The 22,547-nt window shown below is 49.6% G+C and overlaps 10 protein-coding genes across 10 annotated transcripts; 4 read left to right on the top strand and 6 right to left on the bottom strand.

The window, feature by feature from the left end:
* Positions 1-62: 62 nt before the first annotated feature.
* On the top strand, positions 63-660 carry ANOM_001400 (uncharacterized protein; the record flags this gene model as incomplete). Its single annotated transcript, XM_015546657.1, has 2 exons — positions 63-248; positions 315-660. Coding segments are annotated over 2 exons (267 nt in total), but the record flags the coding sequence as incomplete, so codon positions are not given.
* ANOM_001399 (uncharacterized protein) lies at positions 652-1,668 on the bottom strand (the record flags this gene model as incomplete). The annotated part of the gene is made up of 1 exon (XM_015546656.1): positions 652-1,668. One exon carries the CDS (start codon positions 1,666-1,668, stop codon positions 652-654), a length of 1,017 nt encoding a protein of 338 aa, XP_015411075.1.
* Positions 1,669-2,392: 724 nt separating this feature from the next.
* On the bottom strand, positions 2,393-3,487 carry ANOM_001398 (F1F0 ATP synthase subunit d). Its single transcript, XM_015546655.1, has 4 exons — positions 3,422-3,487; positions 2,949-3,344; positions 2,779-2,865; positions 2,393-2,715 (listed from the first exon to the last, which is right to left on the bottom strand). The coding sequence occupies exons 1-4, from the start codon at positions 3,428-3,430 to the stop codon at positions 2,686-2,688; spliced, it is 522 nt and encodes a 173-aa protein (XP_015411074.1). The 5' UTR covers positions 3,431-3,487; the 3' UTR covers positions 2,393-2,685.
* A 422-nt stretch (positions 3,488-3,909) lies between these two features.
* On the bottom strand, positions 3,910-4,920 carry ANOM_001397 (nascent polypeptide-associated complex subunit alpha; the record flags this gene model as incomplete). Its single annotated transcript, XM_015546654.1, has 5 exons — positions 4,870-4,920; positions 4,445-4,702; positions 4,286-4,344; positions 4,143-4,230; positions 3,910-4,116 (listed from the first exon to the last, which is right to left on the bottom strand). The coding sequence occupies exons 2-5, from the start codon at positions 4,673-4,675 to the stop codon at positions 3,910-3,912; spliced, it is 585 nt and encodes a 194-aa protein (XP_015411073.1). The 5' UTR covers positions 4,676-4,702; positions 4,870-4,920.
* Positions 4,921-5,513: 593 nt separating this feature from the next.
* ANOM_001396 (60S ribosomal protein eL14) lies at positions 5,514-6,193 on the bottom strand (the record flags this gene model as incomplete). Its single annotated transcript, XM_015546653.1, has 3 exons — positions 5,514-5,573; positions 5,701-5,964; positions 6,068-6,193. The coding sequence occupies 3 exons, from the start codon at positions 6,191-6,193 to the stop codon at positions 5,514-5,516; spliced, it is 450 nt and encodes a 149-aa protein (XP_015411072.1).
* A 1,177-nt stretch (positions 6,194-7,370) lies between these two features.
* On the top strand, positions 7,371-8,605 carry ANOM_001395 (uncharacterized protein; the record flags this gene model as incomplete). The annotated part of the gene is made up of 2 exons (XM_015546652.1): positions 7,371-7,713; positions 7,767-8,605. The coding sequence occupies 2 exons, from the start codon at positions 7,371-7,373 to the stop codon at positions 8,603-8,605; spliced, it is 1,182 nt and encodes a 393-aa protein (XP_015411071.1).
* A 437-nt stretch (positions 8,606-9,042) lies between these two features.
* On the bottom strand, positions 9,043-10,319 carry ANOM_001394 (protein transporter YIF1). Its single transcript, XM_015546651.1, has 3 exons — positions 9,974-10,319; positions 9,351-9,914; positions 9,043-9,295 (listed from the first exon to the last, which is right to left on the bottom strand). Exons 1-3 carry the CDS (start codon positions 10,262-10,264, stop codon positions 9,095-9,097), a joined length of 1,056 nt encoding a protein of 351 aa, XP_015411070.1. The 5' UTR covers positions 10,265-10,319; the 3' UTR covers positions 9,043-9,094.
* A 241-nt stretch (positions 10,320-10,560) lies between these two features.
* On the top strand, positions 10,561-12,615 carry ANOM_001393 (signal recognition particle receptor subunit alpha; the record flags this gene model as incomplete). The annotated part of the gene is made up of 3 exons (XM_015546650.1): positions 10,561-10,779; positions 10,836-11,121; positions 11,180-12,615. The coding sequence occupies 3 exons, from the start codon at positions 10,561-10,563 to the stop codon at positions 12,613-12,615; spliced, it is 1,941 nt and encodes a 646-aa protein (XP_015411069.1).
* Positions 12,616-13,989: 1,374 nt separating this feature from the next.
* Positions 13,990-15,809, top strand: ANOM_001392 (MFS transporter; the record flags this gene model as incomplete). Its single annotated transcript, XM_015546649.1, has 2 exons — positions 13,990-15,411; positions 15,477-15,809. The coding sequence occupies 2 exons, from the start codon at positions 13,990-13,992 to the stop codon at positions 15,807-15,809; spliced, it is 1,755 nt and encodes a 584-aa protein (XP_015411068.1).
* Positions 15,810-16,671: 862 nt separating this feature from the next.
* On the bottom strand, positions 16,672-20,808 carry ANOM_001391 (tetratricopeptide repeat protein; the record flags this gene model as incomplete). Its single annotated transcript, XM_015546648.1, has 12 exons — positions 16,672-17,521; positions 17,577-19,088; positions 19,139-19,318; positions 19,380-19,469; positions 19,526-19,594; positions 19,644-19,840; positions 19,902-19,953; positions 20,005-20,135; positions 20,185-20,262; positions 20,317-20,455; positions 20,539-20,693; positions 20,762-20,808. The coding sequence occupies 12 exons, from the start codon at positions 20,806-20,808 to the stop codon at positions 16,788-16,790; spliced, it is 3,384 nt and encodes a 1,127-aa protein (XP_015411067.1). The 3' UTR covers positions 16,672-16,787.
* Between the last annotated feature and the right edge of the window lie 1,739 nt (positions 20,809-22,547).

Below are 22,547 nucleotides of genomic sequence, written 5' to 3'. Positions count from 1 at the left end.
GAGGTATTGGGGGTGGATGATGTAGATATATATATGTCGTGCTGGTCTGGGTTTCACTCGAAGGCCAGAACAATTCGAAGTACATTATTTCACTCTACTATAGAAAGAGAATCGCAATACATAACTACGCTATCTCTTCAAAGAACTTTCAAGATATCGTTCAGTGATTTTGTCTAAACCCGAGAACAATTTGAAACCTGTGACTTAACCATTGATATCTATTCAAAATGGGTGCTGTTGTGTCCTGTGTATGTTGTCCTTTATTCCCCTTCACTCTTCCCTTATCAGAAAAAGATTCTAACGTCCGGTAACAGATCCAAAGCGTCTTCCACGCCATCGGTGCCTGTCTCATGGGCATCGTCAATACCATCGGCTCCGTCTGCAAAGCAATCATAGACGGCGTCGTCACCCTCTTAGACGTGATCATCTCCTGTCTGACCTGCGGCTACTGTGGACGGCGGAGGAGAGGAACAACGCGGACACGGCGGTCCAGGATCTAAGTTGTGAACCGCGGCGCGCGATGAGTTACGATGGATACGCATGATGTTTCGCCTTTGGTTTCTATCGGCTTTTGTGTTTTCAGTTCTATTCCCCACAAGTGTATTATAACAATGCAATCTTAATAGAAGCGCATGCTGATTAAACATTTTATCATATATGGCTGGTTCCCGCTTTAGATATCAATTGATCTTTGAGATGTAGCAGATTGGCAGGGATCTCCTCCCAGCGTTGCTCGACCAGTAGTTTGATGAATGGGTCGTCATACTCGTCTGCGTACTTCAATGCCACCTGGAAGTGGTTTGGGAGGACAGGCCAGCGCACTGGGTATTTGTAGCACTGGCAGCGGATGTGCATGTGGATGAGTCGCTGGAAGGTCGCAAAATCACGGTCCCGAATGACCTGGCGAAGGATACGCCGCGAACGGGTGAAGGTATCGTCTGTGTCGATGTACGCGTCCATAGAGAGCAATTGGAGAAATTCAAGCTTCGTGTCGGTCCAAGGTCGGCCGAGCAGTTTGTTGGGCATGCGAGCGGGCAGATCCGGCAAGCAGTATGGAAGGCGAAAGACATCCAAGTCGGTGACGAGCTTGTTGGGCTTGCGGACCTGGAACGCCCCGAAATGAAACCACACGGCGACTTTGTAGTCTACGTCGGTGTTTCGGTCGCGAGCTTTCAGAATCAAATCGCCTTTGCTGCGGCTTCCTCCCCAGCCTTTGTCGCAATTTTCTAGGTTACTGAAGCGACTGCTGATGTTGGCTAGAGCAGAGTGATCTTCAGGGGCCAGGTCTAGGTTTCGACATTTGCGGCGGATGGCATGTTCCACGTACTCCCTTTGGCATTTGCGCATCAGGGGTAGTGTGCACCAACGAGAAGCCAGAATTTCATTTTGAAGATCCCTTCTCTGAGATTCAGACAGCGCAAAGAAGGCCAGAGGCGGTGGTAGAAAGTCTGGAGTAAAGAAGTCTCTCTTTGAGCTCTCGTTGGCGCTGCTGAAGGCAAGTCGGATAAGCCAAGTGTAGACCGTGGGATCAGAAAGAACCCTGGAGATGTACAGAGAGGCCCGTGGGAGATTGAATTCAAGGCAACGGAAGAAGATCTCCTGAATTATCTCCACGGGTAGATTTTCGAGGTGACACCGGTTCTGACCCGGTGGTGACAGTTGATTCATCTGCCTGATGGACCCGTTTAAGGAGGTTAGTCGAGCAGGGGCTCTCTGATAGAATCCAACTAGTGCTCATGGAATATTGTCTTTTAGTAGTCTCTATCAAACAAGAGACGGATGGGATATAGGGATCCCTTCGTCATCTCTTATGCCCGTGCCTGACTGATCATCAACGGACAAATTGTGGGAAATCCACCACAAGGCTGCCGAGTGACCAGATGAATTGCCTGGCTGTCTGATCACAGGGTAAATACCAGGGTGGGCGCTCACAGCAGCCAGTCTCCGGACCGCAAGAGATGCGGGGCTCGGATCACTTGTCCCTGGTGGAGGATCCAGAATAAGCTGTGTGATCTATAGTATTGCAATTAAGCGCTGTGAGTCATCTTAGCCCGGGCGTTACGCAGCAGTGCTGGGATATAAAGTGTATTAGAGAAGTCGGGCGTGACGCGTAGGAATCGGTCAAGAGTGAAGTTCAACCGCCCCAAGGCGGAACTAAACAAAAACTCCCTGAGGCCCCGATATTTGTCAGGTTTATGTCGGACAAAGCAGTAATCGCTCTGAACACCTTGGACTAGAATATATAGAATCCTCTCGCGTATTCAGATCCGTAGAATATATTTATGTGAAGAGAGCCGGAAACAAAAGACCTAGGCCCATAATACCTACCGTGGGATATCACTAAACCATACTTGTCGCTTAGTAGATATTCATAAGCTGTACGGTAGAGGAGAGCAGATGATAGGATTCTCAATCCACTAGTGCTATAGAAGAGGACTCTCTTGCAGTATTCATCGACGGGCTGAACATCGTTTACGGATGCGAAAAAACAAGGCTGTAGGTTAATGTAGGAAACCATCTTCTAAATTGCACATTGTTTCTATACACGTCCCACAACCAAGTTCACACTGCCAGACGCAAAGGGTATCCTAGCTGGCCAACATGCTTGACAAAAGAAAATCCCGTCGTGTGATGACACTGGTCGAAGGAGAAAAGAGGCGTAAAAGGACAGATAATGCTGATAGTTTAGACAACAGACATATCGCCGAAGCGCTCCTGAAAGGGAGAACGAATATTAGTATGCGTATGACCATACATTCGGATATGGACAAGTCTTACCTTGTAACCAGCCGGCATCCAGCGGCCCTTGCTGACCATAGAGGCGGTCTTCTCATCAATCTCAGGCTGGGCAGAGGCAACCTCATCCTGTAGAACAGAAAGACAAATGGGTTAGTATATATATACCCCCGCCAAATCGGCATACGCAATTCATCGAAGCCAAAACATACCACAGTGAGCTCATCGAATGGCCGGGCGGTCTCGATGTTCTGGAGGGTCTTCTCGAGGCTGCGGAGCTCGGCCTCAACCTTGCCCTTGGTCTCCTCAGCGCTCTGAACGGCCTGGGCCTCGAAGGCATCGATGGCCTTCAGCTGACGGGAAACATCGTAGGTAGCGGGCTTGAAGGTCTTGAACTGGTTCTCGATCTCGTCGACGATGGCCTGGTTCTTCAGGACCTTGCGGTAGTGGGCGAAGTCGATGGTCTGGGGCTGTTCGGACAGAAGCTGAACCTTGCGACGGGCATCGTCGTTCCTCTTCTTGAAAGCCTGGAGAGAGGCAGCGGTCTGGCCGCGGAGGCCGAGGGAGCTGGTCACCTTGACCCAGTCAATCTTAAGAGCGGCGCTGCGCTGTTCACGAACCGTTAGCGGACTTGAATTTTTCTGCGACCAATCCTAGCCAAAGAATCAGGGCGAAATTGACATACGGCAGCCATTTTGAAGTGTGGATTGGAGGGATATCGGTGGGAGAGGGGAGTTCAACGTGCAAAGACTGAGGTTCCGGGAGTGAGGATCAACTCGGCAAAGGTTTGGAATGGGGATGTTCCTCACGTGACCCATGCGTTCCCGTGTTCCGAACACACACGATTACGGCCAAGAAACAGGAGTACGCTGTAAGTATGGATAAGGCGCTATGATTGACCTTTCTATATGAATCCCATGGACCCAACTCTTAGTCCTATAATTTTTCTATGTTTGCAATATTCGGAGAGAATACGTCTAGAGATTTACTGACAATTTGCGGAAGCATTGGGTCGTTCAATTCTGCTTTTTTGTTTTGAACTCTTGATTTACACTAGGGCCTGACAGAACATGCATCCTAGGGGATATCAACCTGATCTCTCACCCAAAGCCATCCTGCCAGCAGGGCTAAGAGACATCAGCCACTGATAGCGCGAAATTAAATGGGCAACGCTTATATGCTGAGCGCCATGATGGAGTTCACGATATCATTGTCGTTCTCACGAAGAGCCTTGACAGCCTTCTTGCGCGACACGTTGGCCTGAGCCATGACGAGCTCGATGTCCTTAGCCTCAAGGCCGGTCTCGTCGACGGGCTCGCCATCATCCTCTTCTTCCTCCTTCTTGGTCTCGGGCTCGGGGACCTTGGTGCCGAGGTCGTGCTCGTGGTCGTGACCAGCGTGCTCACCGGCGCAGCCTCAGCGGCAGCGAGCTGCTGAGCAGCGGAAGCCTGGGCCTGGGAGTTCAGGTCCTCGATCTTAGCCTCACCGAAGATGCTGTGCAACATGTAAGCCAACGAATACATCTTTCATGATTCAAAGAAAAACATACATCCAGGTGTTGCTGGAGGGGGAACGGTAGACATCGGGCTGGTTGATGACGAAGAGGATCTGTAAGAGACACATTAGCCTCTGCATTCACACCCATCGCCAACTCGAGCACAGGGACTGTTGAGCATCGGACGGAGGCGGGGTAGGTCGAGCTTCATACGTTCTTGGGTCTGCGGAGAGTGACACGAGTGATGCCGGGAACGTGCTTCAGGCCGAGCTTGCCAATGGCCTTGCGAGCCTTCTTCTCGTTACGAGAGTGGATGGTGACGGCGGCACCGGCGGGAATGTTGGCCTCCTCGCCAGCCTCGGACTCGGAGTCGCTGCCAGCATCCTCAACGATCTGCTTGGGAGTCTCCTCCTCAACGATCTCTTCAACGCGGGGGTCGGCCATTTTGTGAATTAAGGGAGCCTAAAAGGGCTATTAAACCGAGGGTCAGCAATTCGCACTCTAGGACTGCTTCGGTCGCTTGGAGGCTCGAATTGTGGCCCACGAAACCGGAGGGTCCCGCCCACGAAAATCGCAGGAATTCGCCAGTTCCGAGCGTAGAAATCATCTTGACGGCCAGAGATACAATAATAACGTACCTAGACACAGAAAAGATTACTGTGGTGGATGAAAGGGTTTTTTGGTCTGGTTGAGGTTGGAAAGGCGCAAAGCTGTGTGAATGTCATGGCTGCCGAAAATCGTTAGCGAGCTGATTGGGTCCCTCACGAGGTTTCCCCCCCAGACGCCGGGACACACAAGCGACTCAACTACAAACTATGTTGTATGTATGTATGTATCAACGAATGTATATCTCCAACGTTACATGACCATATCCCGACAATCTCTATCGGAATTGCTCTATTTGAATTCTAGAATCGCAACAATACAACAAAATTAAATAAAAGCGCTTGGTCATGAAATTACGTTTGTTTTTTTTTGTTTTGTTTTCCCTTCATGGTTTTTGTGGATCATTCCCCAATTTCCATTAAAAAGGCATGGCCCGCTGATGTCAAGATAAGTAAACCCGGAGTCTCCTTAATACTAGTAGAAAGGTGTGCCGTCTTCTGTGACGTACGAGCGTAACCTCTTGGTCAGGATATCAAGGTTCTCGAATCATTTTATGCTGCCAATGATAATGCGTACAGCGTCTTTTTTGCTGAAACCAAATAAACCCTCAGCAATGTAAAACCGTCCCAAAGGCACTCCCTTCACACTATGCACCGAGCCTCATGAAGTAAACCATCTACGACTTAGGAGCAGCCGCCCTGAGCTTGGCGTGAGCCTTCTGGACCTCGAAGCGAGCCTGTAAAGAGTCCATAATGTCAGCCTTCCATCCTATTCCTATTGTCCGATCCCAGCGCAAGGCCCAATAGATGTTCCTAGCCCTAGTCTCATCGTGCGAAAACCATCAATGGGGACCATCCACGTACCTGCTTCCGGAGGCGCAGGACCTTGAAACGCTCGAAGTCGGTGAGGTTCTTCCGGCGCTCAGCACGCTCGGTCTTCTGGGCGAAGCTGGACTGAGCCCACTTGCTGTCGATCTCGCTCTTCTGCCAGAGCTTCTTGACGGGGCCGGTACCGGCAGCACGGGGAAGCTGGGGAATGACGAAGTGGGTGAGGGTGGCGTGGGCGAGAGGAAGAACGTGACGGGGGACGATCTTGTTCTCCTCGGTGGAAGGACCGTCAACCAGAACCTATTTCGTTGCGACACTTGGTCAATATCATGTCCATCTCCAAGTATCCTTTTGCCCATCCTAATCGCGGCTGTCCCATCTCTCGCTCGGATCAAAAACATACACGTCTGTGGTCGACAATCTCCACGATGGTGGCCAGCTTGCCGGTGAAGGGGCCGCGGCGGATCAGCACCACACGGCCAATCTCAACGAGCTTCCATTGAGCGATCTTGATATCGATATCGGCCATGGCGAAGGCTTCCTAAAAAAATGCCAAAAAGGACGGTCTCAGTAAAACAGATTCCACTGGGACGATAGACGGGCGCATCAATCACTCACGGTCGACAGATCCGGGAGGTCGGTGGAGGAATTTGTTGTCGAAGTGGTCGGGGTTGTCGAAGGGTCGTCCGAAACGCACAAGTTCGCTCTGGCTGCTGGAGTCGCGAATTTCGGTCTTGCGGCGTTGCCCACAGTTTCTCGCTTAACAGCCAGTCGGAGCCCGTCGATGGAACCTACGGTGCGGACTAGGGCTGCTTCGTTGTCTTAGCGCCGCCTTCGGATCCTCCTATTCTTCCGCTTCCGATCCCGTTGCATTTAAGCTTCATTTTCTCTGGCGGACTTTTTTCTTTTTTGTTCCTGCAAAGCAAAAGCTTCAGCTTTTCTTCTGTCTTCATCAAAACATAATGCTGTTTTGGGCAAAGATTCACGATCAGCTGGCCTCCAACTAACTGTCAACAATCTACAGCATAATCCAACTGGTATGTATAACACGGACTTTTCTTATTTCTTCTCCCACACTCATATGATGCGGTAATTTGCGATTGACCCGGTGTCTGTGAAGCTCTCGCCGGAGTTTCGATACAGCACTGAAGTATGATATTTAATCTTCTTACATATTCTGATACTCACAACTTCACTTGATTTTTATCACTCCATCTTGGATATGGGATCATGCTAACATGCCAAAGACTTCACAGGTTTATTTTTCTCTCTCTCCATCTTCGCTTCTCAACCATTATCTCTCAGTCTGGAAAAGGTACGTTCAGAATCTCTCTACCACCTACCCTGTTCCGAGGAAGACAACTTTGCACTGCCTAGATAGTAATTGATGCTTCTGGCAATGATATTACCCTCATCACCAAGATCTCTGATGGAACACCCCCAATCTCACATTATGATCCCGTTTTACCTTCGGAATCTGTGTCTAACGTTCAACGTTATAGGTTTTAATCCACTGGACTTTGATAGCATTCATAGATAGCATGAAAATGATATTCGGATTCCACAGCATTGCACCATTGCCTGATAATTTTTTGTATATGTGTAGACCTTGAAGGCGGTAAAAAAATAACGTGATCATCACTGCACTCTTGATACTTTCCATCTAAGCCAAGAGATAAAACCGTCAAATATCCCCAATTCCCATTATGTCTCCTTCCAAAGCGGAGCTTGTTGCCGAAACACTACTCTCGCCCATCGGCCTCGAGCTAGTTTCCTGTAGGGTCCTCCAGACCCTCTGGGCAGGCTATGGCCATATATGCGCAATCACGGCGAAAGCTTCAGGAAACCACACGCCTCTTCGCTCGAACATTACTTCTTGCAAACTAAAAGAGGATGCGAACGGGCACCTCCACCTCATTCTCAAACTCATCTCGCCCCCAAAGAGCGATGGCGATGAAGGCCACCTACGTAAAATGCTCAGCTACGAAGTTGAGCAATATTTCTACCAAGAAATCACCCCATCTCTGGACCAGGATGTTGCCGTTGCAAGTTGCCTAGCGTCCACGGGACACCTGCAACAAGACAAGAGCGAGGAACTCCAGGCTTGACTGCCACCATTATGGAGGATCTCCGTCCAAAGTTTCCCGTTGCAGGGGAAAAGCGAGCGCTTCTCAACCAACAACAGGTCCACGCCGCCATTGAGTGGCTGGCAAAGTTCCATGCCAACACCTGGCGCCTGCTTCCAGATGACCTCGATAGATATCTCCTGCCGCCACTGGAGGAGATGCAGAGGAGGAGAGCTGACCCAGCTGCAGGCGGTGATAAACTCTGGTTAAATGGGGGCTACACCTACCTCGCGACTCGGCAGAAGGAACTGGCCTCGTTAGTAGAAGATACAGACTCAGAGTGGTCTGCTGCGCTCTGTGAGCCGCCACAAGGCTCAGCTTTGTCGATTGCGGATCAGGTGGCTGATTTTCTCACACCTTGTGGCCGGCCCTATGAAAGTTATATCCACGGTGATGTCAAATCCGAGAATCTCTTTACTACCAGCTCAGGGGATGAAGTAGCCTTTTTTGACTTTCAGTACGTTGGATTGGGCTTGGGGGTTTGCGACCTTGCCAAGCTGTTTACCTGCTCCGTACCGTTGGACATGCTCACCGACGACTACGATGTCCCTGACGAGCTCGCCATGGACGATGGTGAAAGGGCCTTGCTGGAGCGCTACCGGGAAACTCTATTGGCCCGTCGCCCATCGAGAATGAAGGAATTCGATTACCCCATGAACCTTCTCATCCGCCACTGGGAGACTGCGCTTGTGGATTGGTGTCGTTTCCAAGCATCGTGGGGTTTCTGGGGCAATACCGAATGGCTCGAGGCCAGGGTTCGATCGATCCTGAGGGATCAAGCTTGGCGAGAGTGGCTACGAAATGAAAGTGCCTAGTTCCTTGTTCAGGAATGCTGAGACTTATCTCAACTTCACGTCGCCAGCCGTTGGAGCAAAAAAAAAAAAAAAACCTAACTAAGCTCAGTGACCGAAGATCGTTTTGGGGGGCACGAAGACCGAGAATGCTAGAGTAATATAACATCTAGATTATAGAACGTGGGTACTTTTCTTGAGAGGTCACGATTTCAAGGCATGGGCTAGTGACTCGTACCCACCAAGTCAATTTGAGTAGGTACATTTTACGTAGGCAATATAAGGTCTAGAATCTATCAGAACATCAAGAGAGTATCCGCCCAAATTCGCTTGTATGCTGAAACATGATATAACACAGCTGAAATTATCTAACATCTTTACATAGCATCCGTAACAAAAAGTCACTCACAAGAACCGATTTTCTCACTGATTTATGCTATATCTGTTTTTTTTTTTTTTTTTCGTGAGGGCGTCTCTCGTTATTGGCAAGTCCAGTGGGGGCCAATATCTCTATTACGACGCTGCCCCAGCTACGTTCGAAGCAGTTGGGCCCTCCCGGCTCAACACCCACATGAAGACAAATTGGATCACATAAGAATAGATGAACAGGAATTGGGTGCGACGGTTGCGTTGCGACCGGGCGACGGTGTGCATCGATCCCGTGCGTGCGTCGCTGGCTGAGTCCGGAAGGAGGACGTATTTCAGAGAACGAAGCTAGATAGTAGATTAGTCGATTGGTTCGGCAAGGTCCGAATCACAAGAGACTTACCAAGAAGAACGCATTGGCTAGGAACGTGTAAATGAACACAACCCAGCCGACCCAGCCACCAGTGCCTCTTCCCGGAGTCAGAACCTCCGACGTCACCAGTGTGATGATGATGCCCACGAACTTATAGCCCGAGTAAGCCACGAGATCTAGTAGCTGCGACTCATTGTTGATGCTGAGAATATACGTGGCCAGCTTTAGACAAAGGATCTCGAATACGATAACTGCAATAGCTGTGGTCGTGATCGAACCAAGCAGCTCGGGGTGGAAGTTGCCTCTGAACCCTGCCAGCATTGCCGATAGGAGGATATATGTGACGAGAGCCATCACCGGAATATACATATCGGGTGAGTTCAGGTCATCGCGAGGGGGAAGGAACATGGTCGAGTATTGCTGATGGGAGATCTGGCCGTTGGGGCCTGCGGATGCCGCCGTGACACGGCTTTGCTGACGAGACCAAGGTTTGTGTCTCCACGGAAAGAGTACCAGGGCCAGTTTATTCAATACATAAGAGTTGGACACATTGAAATAGTGTTTTAGGGCGGGAATGGAAACGTAGCGGTTGAGCTGACAAGATAATTAGTTGCAAGAACTATAAGCCTGTCCTTGGGTTTCCCATAGCCTACATTCTGTTCCATATATTCTTGGCCGGCCATCATGGCGGTCTTCCCGACCTGGAATCCCATCTGCGCAGTGGGATCGTTGATGAAACCTCCAAACCCAGGGGCGTATGTCCCACTACCGCCTTGCGCCGGAGCGGGTTGATATGGGTTGTTGCCATAGCCAGACGTCTGAGACTGCTGAGATGTCGGAGGAGGTGGAGAGCGCATCATAGGGACGGTGGAAACATGCTGAGGGACGGGATGATGGAGCGGAGGTGACTGTGCTGGCGGCGGAGCGAAAGACTGGCGGTACATGTTTTGTTTTTTCTAGAGAGAGAACAGAGAGGACAATCAAACAAATGAGAGCGCTGCGTTAATTAAGGAATGTCTAAGTGGAATAATTGTGCAGAGTCGGAGAAGAGTGAAATCGTGGTCGGAGTGGTGTTTATACGTGGCTGAAGTCTGGGAGGTGAAGTTCGAGCTCCGTGCTTGAACTAAATGGCTTTCCGCCCGCAGGATAATTTCCCCACAGTGCGGATCTTCTTACCTTCTCATACAGCTCATACTTTCCACTCCACGACACAATTCATATTTAGCAAAATATAGTCGACATGTTGGAAGCGTTCGAGATTCTCACCACCTCCGGGGTAGTTTTATGGTCCAAGTCCTACGCCCCCGTTGGCGCCCACGTTGTTAACAGCCTTATCAATGATGTCTTTATCGAAGAAAAGGTCCAGCTCCAAGCGGCGAATGCGGCCTACCCAATGTACAAAAAGGAAAAGTATACATTGAAGTGGAAGAAAGTCAAGGACTTTAACCTGATCTTTGTGGTATGTCCTGGTCTTACAGCATGCTACTATCGCCGCTAATCTCGAGTTCGCCACAGGCCGTGTATCAATCACTTCTGCATCTTGGTTGGATCGACAAGCTTCTGGACAATATTTCGACCTTGTTCATCGACATCTACAAAGACCAACTGCGGAGTACACGTGCGAGGGTGATTGAATATCCTTTTGATAAGTATTTCGAACAACAAGTTAGGGAGCTTGAAGATAACTCGGCGCCCATCAATTCGGAGGGTGTCGTGACTGGTGCGGAGTACAAGAAAGACCCGCTTGTCTCGTCGGAACATGGTGGCCCTCCACCCCCATCTGTGCCCGGCCTTCTTCAAGGTATGTGCATCTAGATCTTTTGATTATGGATCGAGGAAGTATGCTGACACCCATGAAGCGCAGCGACACGCTGTGCCGGGCGTGGCGACCTCTGATGAGGGTACGCCACCCCAGACCCCAGATACTTCTCGATCTACCACGCCTGTCGCGAGCCAGATTTTGACCGCTAGAGGAGGACCTGGTGGCCGGGTTTCTCGTCGTGCGCGCAAAGCGGCGAACTCGAGCGCAAACGTTTCATCAGGGGATGAGAGCATCCGCAAGGGAAAGACACCAAAAGGAGGGAAAAAGATGCGCAAATGGGATGCTGATGGATATGCCGATGAAGATGATGGTACAGTTCTGGATTATTCCGCACCGGCTGATGGCGATGAAGCAGCTGCTCCAGCCGTGGAAGGTGTTGCGCAGGACTCCTGGGGTCACAGAACTGGGAAAGGACAGTTCGTTCTGAAAGACCTGGGTGATGAAGTCCATTCTATCCTGGAGAATGCGGACAGTGAAAAAGCAAAGAGCACGACGACAGGAATCGTTGGCTCGGGATTCAATGCTATCGGTGGCCTTTTCCGCAACATTGTAGGTGGGAAGGTCTTGACTGAATCTGATTTAGAGAAGCCCCTGAAGGCTATGGAGGACCATCTTCTGAAGAAGAACGTGGCGCGTGAAGCAGCGGTCCGCCTATGCGACGGTGTGCAGCGGGAACTTATCGGAAAGAAAACAGGAAACTTTCAGAGTGTGGATGCTGCATTGCGCCAGGCCATGGAGTCGTCTTTGCGGAAGATACTCACCCCGACATCCTCGCTGGATCTGCTACGGGAGATCGATACCGTCACATCTCCGACAAGTAAACAGCAATCCCCCCGTCCTTATGTCATCTCCATAGTCGGGGTTAACGGTGTTGGAAAATCGACCAATCTGGGCAAGATTTGCTACTTCCTGTTGCAAAACAACTATCGCGTCCTGATTGCGGCATGCGATACCTTCCGCTCTGGCGCGGTCGAGCAACTTCGTGTCCACGCCCGGAACTTGAAAGAACTCAGTGTTCGCGAAAGCGTTGGGCAAGTTGAGCTGTATGAGAAGGGATATGGTAAGGATGCAGCGAATGTGGCCAAGGATGCTGTTGAGTACGGAGCTGCCAACAAATTTGACGTTGTTTTGATTGATACTGCTGGGCGGCGTCATAACGACCAGCGCCTTATGTCTTCCCTCGAGAAATTTGGCAAGTTCGCCAAACCGGACAAGATCTTCATGGTTGGGGAAGCTCTGGTTGGCACTGATAGTGTGATGCAGGCGCGTAACTTCAACCAGGCATTTGGCACCGGCAGAAACCTGGATGGGTTCATTATCAGTAAGTGTGACACTGTCGGGGACATGGTCGGTACACTGGTGAGCATGGTCCATGCAACTGGCATACCCATTGTATTTTTGGGAGTTGGGCAGCATTATGGAGATTTGCGAGGACTCAGTGTTCCCTGGGCTGTTAATTTGTTGATGAAGTGATGCGCGCAATGGTTGGCTCTTTCTTTGTTTATCTAAACAAACTGATCTATTGCAATTTCATTCAAGCACATGTATCTATTTCAATCACTAATTGCTTTGAGATGATGCATATCAATGTTCATATTGATCTTTATGATAATCTTAGACATGACTGAACTCTCAGTCGACTAAGGTGTAGAACAATAGCACAGTCTTTTACTACTGATTCCAAAAGAAGCTATATGAATGAAAGAAGGAGAAGGAGAGACAACGTAGACCGTTGTTGAGATAGAAGAAAAGAGGAAGGAAAACAAAAAGGAAGAAAGCAGCCCAGCTTATCACAAAGATATTATTAATAAAGAACAAAAAGCAAAAAGATATGACCTACGCAGGGATCGAACCTGCAATCTCTTGATTCGTAGTCAAGCGCCTTGCCATTGGGCCAGCAGGCCTTATTGAAGGTTTTGTCCGTAAGTTTGGTAGATAAGGGGCGGCGAAGTATTCGGTGGTCCAAAGTGGGCTTCTTTGTGAAGAATAACTCCACACAGTGGAGCAAACGCGAAAGGGTGGATACTAAAGAGCATTGGTGACAGGGCATGTGTTCTACAGCATCCACCATAAGAAACGGCACTATTTATATTGACCTTGGCTTATTGTTTGTATAATGGACTTTAGTCTTCATACCTTTGATGATGAGACTCAAAAGATAGAATCGAGTGGGGGATGATGTCATGTACGGAAAAAGGCATATGGCACGTGCAGAGCGCGTGGGTGAAACAAGACTTTGGTTTGCTTGGGCTTGGCTTGGCTCTGAATTCCATTGTCGGGGTCAGCAAAGACACGGAGTGCATTGTATGTGTTCACCTGACCCTGGGGTTTCCTCACAGGGTCAATGCAACCTGAGCCGCTTCTGCAGGCCATTTACCACCAGTCAAATGCTTTACAATGTTAATTTCAAGGGCTTTGTGAATGGACTTTGACGCGGGATGCAGCGATGACTCAGCACAATCCCCATTATTCGCTTACATCATCATCCTCTATATTGGACATTCTTTTCGGCCGTTCCTGGTTCATTGCCTTGTCTCAATCGTGCTGGATCTCTTTCCTGACGCGTTCCTCACTATTCAATCTACAGATATTGGGGCTTGCGCACAAACATCATCATAGTTCATTTTGGTCGTGGTCGAGGGTCAGGGTCGTGCCCCTCTTCGTGTTCTTCGCCGCGGGCACCGACGCCACATCGCGAAAGCTTAAGAGGTCATTGAGCCTCAGCGCACCCAGTAGGACCGTCATTAACGGTCCAGGAAGACAAACCCTTGACCGTGCTGCTAATACATATGTGCTAAGTACGCTTGGGGGTTCATTACTCTGTGTGCACAACTTCCCGATCTCAAGATGAGGACGTCTGAGCGGGACGCCCTCAATCGGCGCCGTTCCTCCACACTACACTATCAGACCTTCGAAACCCCGCCGCCGAAATCGCGTGGTCGACCAAATTCTGGTGAATCCAGATCCTCGGGAGCAGACCAACCCCACGATGAACCCAACAACAATGAGTCAGAAGGACACTCTCCATTGCCAAAGAAGCAGATGGCCGTTTTGGCAATGATCTCCCTCTGCGAACAGACAGCCTTCAATTCGATCAGTCCATACTTGCCTGAGATGGCTTCGAAGTTTCCAGAGGTGGAACCGGATATGGTTGGCGTATATGTCGGAACACTTGCTACCGCTTTTGCCGTTGCGCAGTTCGCGACGAATTACTTTTGGGGCTGGTTGTCAGACAGAATCGGAAGGAGGCCGGTCATTTTGCTGGGTACCATATTGACGGCGGCATGCTTTGTTGCGTTCGGCTTCTGCAGAACACTGGCTCAGGCGATTGTCGTGCAAGCTTTGATGGGTGCCGTCAACGGCAATCAGGGCCTGGTATCTACGTGTCTGGGTGAAATCACTGACCGGAGTAACCAGTCAAAAGCTTTTACCTACCTCCCCGTCCTTTATGGGATTGGAGGCATAACAGGCCCTTTAGTGGGCGGCTTGCTGGTCTTCCATCATAACCCGTGGGATAGCAGCAAGCCCAATCCGTATCCGTACCTCGCACCCAATCTGATGTCTGCGGCAGTTTTGGTGCTGGACTTTGTCTTGTCAATATTTTTCTTGGAAGAGAGTCTTGAAGACCCTGAAGGTCTACCTAGATTGCAGCAGAGGGTCCGCGATTTCTTCTCCTGGCTGTGGCAGTTTACCAGTCTTGCGAAACGGGCGAGATATGTGCAGCCGCCACACCCGATCCCGTATCGCCCGTTTCGCGAGGAATCTGTAGATACAGCGGATCATGACAGTGATCTTGACTCGGCTTCAGAGGCATCCAGTTATCGTGGCCCTCGCCGCGCAACCTTGACGTCAACCGAACTGTTGAACCGGGACACTCTCCTACTCCTCTTAACGTATCTTGTTTTCTCTCTGTGCAATGTTGCCTACAATGCGCTCTTTCCGATCTTCTCACAGGCTGCCCCTCCCACAGGACGAGGTCTTACACCCTCAGAGATTGGTCTTGCGCAAGGATTTTCAGGTTTCGTAACGATCATCTTCCAGATCTGTATCTTTGGGAAGTTGAGGGATAAGATGGGAAATCGGTGGTCCTACCGTGCTGGCCTCTTTGGCTTTGTGGCTTCCTTCATCCTGATGCCCTTCATTGGCTACAAGGGTAACGACTCTGGAGGCCTGTCTGGTAAAACCGCACTCTTGGCCTTTGAGCTATGCTCGGTGTTGCTGGTAAAGACAATCGCCACTGTTGGCGGATTAACCAGCGCACTGCTACTGGTAAGTCTACCCCTTACATACCCCCTGCCATCCAACAACCAGATAATAACAGAATCAAACCACAGATCACCAATTCCGCACCTGACCACGCAGTCTTAGGAGCCCTCAATGGCCTCGCCCAGACCCTATCTGCAGCCGGTCGCGCAGTGGGCCCGTTCGTATCGGGTGGCCTGTTCAGCCTGTCATCGCGGATCGAGCCCAAGGGAGAAGCCCTAGCCTTCGGCGTTTTTGCTGGCATTTCATTCATTGGATTCCTTCTGAGTTTCGGCATTCAAGGCCGGTCCCTTGAAGCCGATGACTGGGAGAGTGACAGCGATCACTACAAATCCGACGAGGAGAACCAGACGCGTAGGGGTCGACTTTCTTTCTGGCCATCTAAATACTCCAATTACGATTAACGAGCTTAGCACTGCTTTATATGCGAGTGTATATGTTTGATACATGATCTTTATCTTCTTTTTTTTTTTTTCAACGAGCGGTGAGCGTTTGGATTTGAAAAGCACAAGTGATCCTTTTACCTGAGAACCAGGCTTGGGGCCTTGGTCTATAAACTCATTAGAAGCAACCGAAACGAAAATGGTACATAGAGTTAGAATAGACATAACTGACTATGATGTCCATATATGTTGGATTTTACATCAAGTCGCAGAGATCTGCAGCTATTCTTACTTGAATTTAGATTGCGACATACTTCGCCGCTGCTCCTATACATTACACATTTCGCCCGCTCAGCTTAGTTTGGGGTGTGGGGGGGGGGGGGGGGGGTGTTAGTACCAGATCTCAGCTGAATTCAGTTAATATCACTAAAATCACTACACCATTCACTTTAGCCTACTAGGGTAATAGATTTCAAAAGGTAAGTTCAGCTGATATATAACTAAGCCACTATACAATGCAGTTGCAGAAGACAAACTCAACCCACATTAGTAGATGAACATGGATTAGACTCTAGGGGTACCCATCCGGAACTGGCCAGGTTAGGGCCACTTTCTATAGCTCTTAGTCACAGTCTGAGAAAGGTAAGGGAACGATGCCTGGTATATATCAAAGGATGACTAGCGAACATATGCAGCCTAGTAGTGAGAGTCGGGTCATAGTCTGGGAAGTGGGTGTTTAGGGAGGTGTTGATTGATGTATCATCTGGCCAAATTGGTCCTAGAAGATTCGATTGGGATGAAGAGGTTGGAGTTGGGATGGGATTGTCAATGTATATTCATTATTTGGAAAGATCATGATAACTATTTGGCTATTTGGCCAAGAAGACATGTAGGTGCCAGGCATTCGAAACGAACAAATTAAAGAAAGACAGAGACATTGTCATGACGCACAAAGAATAAAACCCCCGTAATACAGAAACATATACATCGTTCCCTACCTCATCTCGTAACAACGGATACAGCTTGAAAAAAGACAACAGCCTCGACCTTATTTCCATACCCACTCGACAACATGCATGAACACCTCACCCAAAACCCGGTAAGAAGCAACCCCTGCGCGAACTCCATCAGTTCGTCATCGGGTAGCTCCAGCGCCCGGAACCGTTCCTTGTCGCCGCCGCTACCGCGCACACTGACTCGCTTCTCGATGATGGATTTGAGCATCTCTCTCCCCGGGGTGACGAGCACGTAGCGGGCTTGCGGCTGGGGCATTTCGGTGGGTACGTAGACAATGGCTTCTTGTCTGTCTGGGGAGAGCCATCGGACGCCGTTGAGGTCGGCCGAGGAAGAGGTTGACGACGGAGAGGTGGATCCGCTGCGGGAGTCTCCTTGATTAGGACCTAGGAGGGGGTTGTCAATGGTGGCGTACTGGATATCGCAGTCGAGGGAGAAGAGGATAACAGTATTGGTGTCGGAGTTGAGCTTCATTCGGAAGGTTGTGAAGTTCCGGGGGTCGAGATAGAAGGTATAGCTGGCTGTTACGTTGACGGATTTGGTTTTGTCGACACGGCGGATTTTGGAGATGGCTTGGTCGCGTACGGAGACGGGGCATCTGGGCCTCACCGCGAGAGATTTGGATTCTCGGAGGGAGACGGATGGAATGCAGTAGGGGAAATGGGCTTGGAGGGCTTGCTTCTGGCAGATTTCATTACAGAAACGGAAGATTTTGCAGGCTGTGCGGGGATTTTAGTGCCGAATGATGATTTGGAGTGCAGACAGGGGACTTACTGTTACAGATAATCTTCGTGGTAGTTCCGCAGTTCCCACATTGAGCTGGCTCATGTAGTGACCATGCTTTTCGTTCGTCAGCGAGGATCTCCCGTCGGCGGTTGAGGTTCGAGATTCGCCTCTCTGCATATCCGATTCTTTTCCGCGAGGGATGGTCCGCTGGTGTTCTACTTGCCATATGGATGAGCTGTTTGTATGCAAGAATCGCCTTGTCGATGGAGTCCTGATGTTCCCGAGAGACACATAGCGCACTGAGTGCATCGAAGGTCTCCGAAGCTTCAGGGCCTTTGATGGTCAGGAACTTCTCGACTAGTGCTTCGAAAAGCTCTGCTGCGTCATGGTTGAGACCATTATCCATGTATGATATCCCTAGATGGTGAATGACTTTTAGGGAGTCTGGATCTCGGGATCGTTGGTAGTGGTCGAGAATGTCTTGGATATCAGTGGGGAAGTCAAAATTATTAGAGTCTTGGAAATACCGGACAACTGCGTCTCTGGTGATAGGGCTTTTGATGCCGAAGAATGTTCTGCAGTGTGGAATGGTCCTATTGCTTAATGTGCGGGACTCCGTGCCCAAACCAAGTTTCTGATACAAGATAGATAAACGATTCATCGCATTCAATGTCGTTGCATGTTGGAGACCAAAGACGGTTTCGAGTGCTGGAACCACTTTCTCCAATAGGAGCAAAGCAGCTTCCAAGTCGCCTAGTAAAACCTTCAGAGAAGCAAGATCCTGCATGGTACTCAGAGTCTCAGGCGCATTGTGGCCGAGCATCTTCAATCGACCTGCGAAGGAGCGTTCATATAATGCCGCTGCTTCTGTGGCGTATCCGTCTCTCTCGTATAGAGCCCCGAGGTCGTGCAGAACAGCAAAGTTCTTAGGGCTATCACGTCCAAGCGCCCGCGTATAAAGCCCTAAGGCCTCCAGGTAACAGGCTTCCGACTGGGTGGGCATGTCAAGGTTGTGATATGCTTGTCCCATGGAATGCAGAACGGTAGCTCGCGCCAGCTTGCCGTCATCGAGCGCTGGAGCGGCTTCCAGAATTTTCAGGGCGTCATGATATTCCACTACGGCTGTTCGACAGTTTGCTTGCCTCAAAGAGGCCTCTGCTCGGAGTCGAGTCGTTAGAAGAGCTTGTGACCAGACAGTAGTAGCCGCAAGCTCATCTCTCAGTTGTGAGAAAAGTCGCGCCGCCTCGTCCATTTGGAGTATTCTTTGACGTCCAGATGCATCGTGGACTACAATCCCCCCAGATATATACTGCATGTGAATGTATATGTTTTGAGTTTCTCGCAATGCGGCAACGTATTTGGCATCTTGAAGAGGTGTTTTGTTCGCCTGCTGTCTGAATTCTGCTGCCTTTTCCACCTCTAGCGAAGTCCGTACGCTTTCAAGCGTAGCTGCCCTACTCTCGCTCCTTGAGTATTTGTTGACGAAAGAGAATCGGATACTGTTTGCTTTTTTGATCAATTTCTTGCGTCGGCCCGATGTTGAACGCGCGCGTGATATGCCTGCATTAAATGAGCCCTTAAATTCTTATGAGGAGGTTTGTCCTACATACCCTTGGAGACCTTCCGACCAAAGATTTTCTCCAGAAAAGACTGTCTGCGAGGTATTGCTTCGTTTTGACTTTCATCCAATAGTTCGCCATCTGAGCCATGGATATCATTCCTATGCTGTTCATTCTCGCAGAGAGCTAGACCAGAGCTCTTCGATCCGTATGTTGATAAGTCATTGATTACTAGCCATCAGTCAGTTAGTCGCTTACTTATCGGTAAATGGTGCTCGTTGTCAGGTCATACCACTCGAAGTGACACTCATCGCTGACTCACTGGGATGCGTCCCTGTCGTGCTGCCTTCAAAGGGCTGATAGCAGCCGTTTGGAGCGTGCACTATATGACACATCAGCAAACATAAAGCACAGATCATAAACCGAGCATAGACACACCTCTTTCTAAATCATAAAAACCTGCAAAGCTGATTGCTACTAGCTCATCTTCGTCACTTTGAGAAAACTCTCCCTGATGTCAGTGACGAACGCCGACGGCTTGCGAAAAGTAACGTACTTCTGAGCGACCACGAATCTCGGATCTTTTTGGCCTTCTTTACGATCGACTGATCATGAGGGTTTGCCGCTGCCGGGGACTTGAGTCCTCGGGTGCTCATTTGAGCGATGCTGGGAGTTCGGCTGTCGATGGGACTTGCAAGGTCCCCCTGGATATCTCGGACGTCGTCCCGCGGGTCGTTCAATACAGGCTCGTATCTATGGATCGTGAGGTCAGAACTTTTTTGTGTATAAATGGGTATCATGGCCGAGTACTAACGAGATGTTGCACTTTTCTCCACAATGTCTGCACTCAACGTATGATGGTGCATCTGCAAAACTGGTCAATCACGCATTCTGGATATAAGAGCAGTATGTCCTACGTCGTTGTCTATCTAGGGGTTTATCGTCGTCGACGGCAAAGTGTCTCTCGCAAATACCGCAGTAGAATCGAACTGGTCGAGAGTCTAGTGGAATGAAGCGCTTCTCCATACGATAGCCTTTTGTAATTAAACTAGAACCAAGAAATTAGTAGAGATGTGGAAAGCGACTGGATGACCTACCGATCTCGTGTCATCACATATACGGCAACCGCAGTCCCAGGACAGTACTTGGTCAGGTAATGTTGCTCCAATTCCTTCCTATCAGCCGGTCAACCAAAGGCCATATATCGTCCACAGGCGATGTAAACCCACGAGGAGGAAAAAACCGCATCACAGTCCGGGCATCGGACATCGACCGCCCCAAGAATAGCGCCATCATCATCTCGGAACGGTGGATACACACGAAGCACTTCCTGGAAACTCTCAACCGCAACCGATGGTTCCTGCGGATCTAGTACTCCCATTCATGCTTGATTAGCTTCCCATAAATTATCTCTCATGCATCGATATGTATGTAACCGGGAAGCAGCATACCGCTCGTCGATCTGCCCGCTAAGGATAACAGAACGTCCGATGCTCGTAGGATACGCGTTTTTGATCCTAGCCCCGTCGTATGTGATGCGTCACTCAAGACAATGTGTTTCTCCAATTCTCGCCTCGTGTCGGATGGCAATTTATCGTCGACAACCCTAGTCAATCGTTATGGGCAGTTAGTGGGCAATTGATCTGTATCTAGGGTGGGGACTACAAGGCTCACCGATCTACGGTTGGTGACTGATAACGATCGTTTTGCATGGTCATCATACGGAAGGGAGAAAGGGAGGGAGGTAGGAGAGCGAAGTGAAAAAGTCAACCAGCAAACCTGTACCGACGGTAAGCACTTGAGGTTCACAGTCGTGAGGGTCGTCTAGCTCCAGAGACTGGGTGAGGCGTCATTTTCAATGAACTGTCGGGTTTACCCACGCGCATATGCGGGTCGAATTGGTAGAATTTCGACTACTCCATGGGGACACCCATGGTCAACGGTTATACGGCTCTGCCGCATCATTTCCCCTGTTTCAAGGTGGGAAGTGGGAGAGTTTCGGGTTCTTTCACCCCTCGCATCCCAGCGGAACAAGAGGGTTTTAGGGGGGCAATGTTAAACGACAAGGAATTGGTCCCGATTTTAGATGAAATGATTGACCGACGCATTCTGGACGGAGATGAAAGGGTTTAGCTGATTTGCCCTACTGCGATCGAGATGGTCATGGCGAACGTCGCCCGCAGGCCCAACGGATGCAACAAGAACGTCCTGCAGGTAGATCGACCAGTAATAGTATTCTTTGATATTTTTCTTCTATCCTCGTTTCGCTCCCCTGCGCAATAAACAGTGGGCCCCTTGCGTCGAACTTGGCCAGAGAATCGTTCACAGTGTTCTTCTCCTCACCCCCGGATCCGCGTGGACTGTCTGTTCTTCATTTTGAGTTCTGTTCCTTTCCCCGGTGGAAGGATGAGAATCTTCGCACAGCATGGAGCGCCGTCGGAACAATGGAATTGGCGTCTCACCTGTCATAATCTGGCATGGTATGGGTGCTTTGACTTTTCTCGCCGATCATCGCCACACATACCCGCCAAATCAAGGTGACAGGTCATAAATGGCCACCCTTCCAGTTGGCGGGATTCAATAATTGACATAGTTCAGCAATAGTTAGATCGGAGAATTATCTGGCCCCATTACTAGGTTCGTGGCTATTGTAGTGTCCCCAGAGGGCTGAGCACGACGCTGGGCAGCAGGCGAACTCGGAGATTGTTTGGGGGAGTGTGTGGAAGGACGATTGATCCTTGGGGGATAACACCAGTCAGAGACCACGTGAATTGCAAGAAATCAATATTGAGAGTAGCCCTGAGCCCTGAATATAACAATAACTTTGATATCAAGAGACCAGCGAGCGTAAAACGAGTACAATGGAACATTCCCAGTGAAAATAAGAATGCCACTTAGGGTAAGATCAATTAATTAATTAGCCTTTGGCCCTGTTCCTATAAATTATATTCAATAACCCAACAATCAAGGGCGTCGAATTGATAATTACTGGCAGTAAACTCCGGACAACCCCCCAGAGGCCCAAGCCCAGTCCTCCTTCGTATACCGTACTTACGACGATTCGAGTAAGGGCCGGGGAGTTGCAAATTCCCTGGCAGAGCTCTGGTGGAGACGATCGACCTCGGTCCAGGGAGTCCAGAGTACTATGTACTCTCTCGATAAGCCCGATAAGAGAGTCTCGACTCTCCCGATGACGAAGTTCATAAACAAGGAATAGAAAACAATATTTTCAGAGCACTAAATCAAGAATCTAATCTAGCCAATGTCCATGGTTCCAAAGAATCATTACTCATCTTTTGTATATCAGAAGGTGAATAAAAAAGAAAAATCCAGTTCGATGTCAACGTGACGTTCATCAACCCTGCGACGTCATTTTGACGTGCCGGACCCAACCCTAACATCCATTCAGAAATTTGGCATTACGGACAAGTTATAAGAAGCTGAAGATGACTGTACTATA

Source organism: Aspergillus nomiae (assembly GCF_001204775.2).
Source record: "Aspergillus nomiae NRRL 13137 chromosome Unknown contig00018, whole genome shotgun sequence".
Classification (NCBI taxonomy): Eukaryota; Fungi; Ascomycota; class Eurotiomycetes; order Eurotiales; family Aspergillaceae; genus Aspergillus; species Aspergillus nomiae.
This window is presented reverse-complemented; position numbering and strand designations above follow the sequence as displayed.

What these genes read in the sequence shown, in the direction of transcription:
- ANOM_001398 (XM_015546655.1), bottom strand. An exon ending in CATTCGATGAGCTCACTGTG is followed by an intron (nt 2,866 to 2,948) that starts GTATGTTTTGGC and finishes TCTGTTCTACAG; the next exon opens with GATGAGGTTGCCTCTGCCCA. An exon ending in GGATGCCGGCTGGTTACAAG is followed by an intron (nt 2,716 to 2,778) that starts GTAAGACTTGTC and finishes TCTCCCTTTCAG; the next exon opens with GAGCGCTTCGGCGATATGTC.
- ANOM_001394 (XM_015546651.1), bottom strand. Translation starts at nt 10,264, where the DNA reads ATGTACCGCCAGTCTTTCGCTCCGCCGCCAGCACAGTCACCTCCGCTC. An exon ending in AAGAATATATGGAACAGAAT is followed by an intron (nt 9,915 to 9,973) that starts GTAGGCTATGGG and finishes TTATCTTGTCAG; the next exon opens with CTCAACCGCTACGTTTCCAT. An exon ending in TAGCCAATGCGTTCTTCTTG is followed by an intron (nt 9,296 to 9,350) that starts GTAAGTCTCTTG and finishes TCTACTATCTAG; the next exon opens with CTTCGTTCTCTGAAATACGT.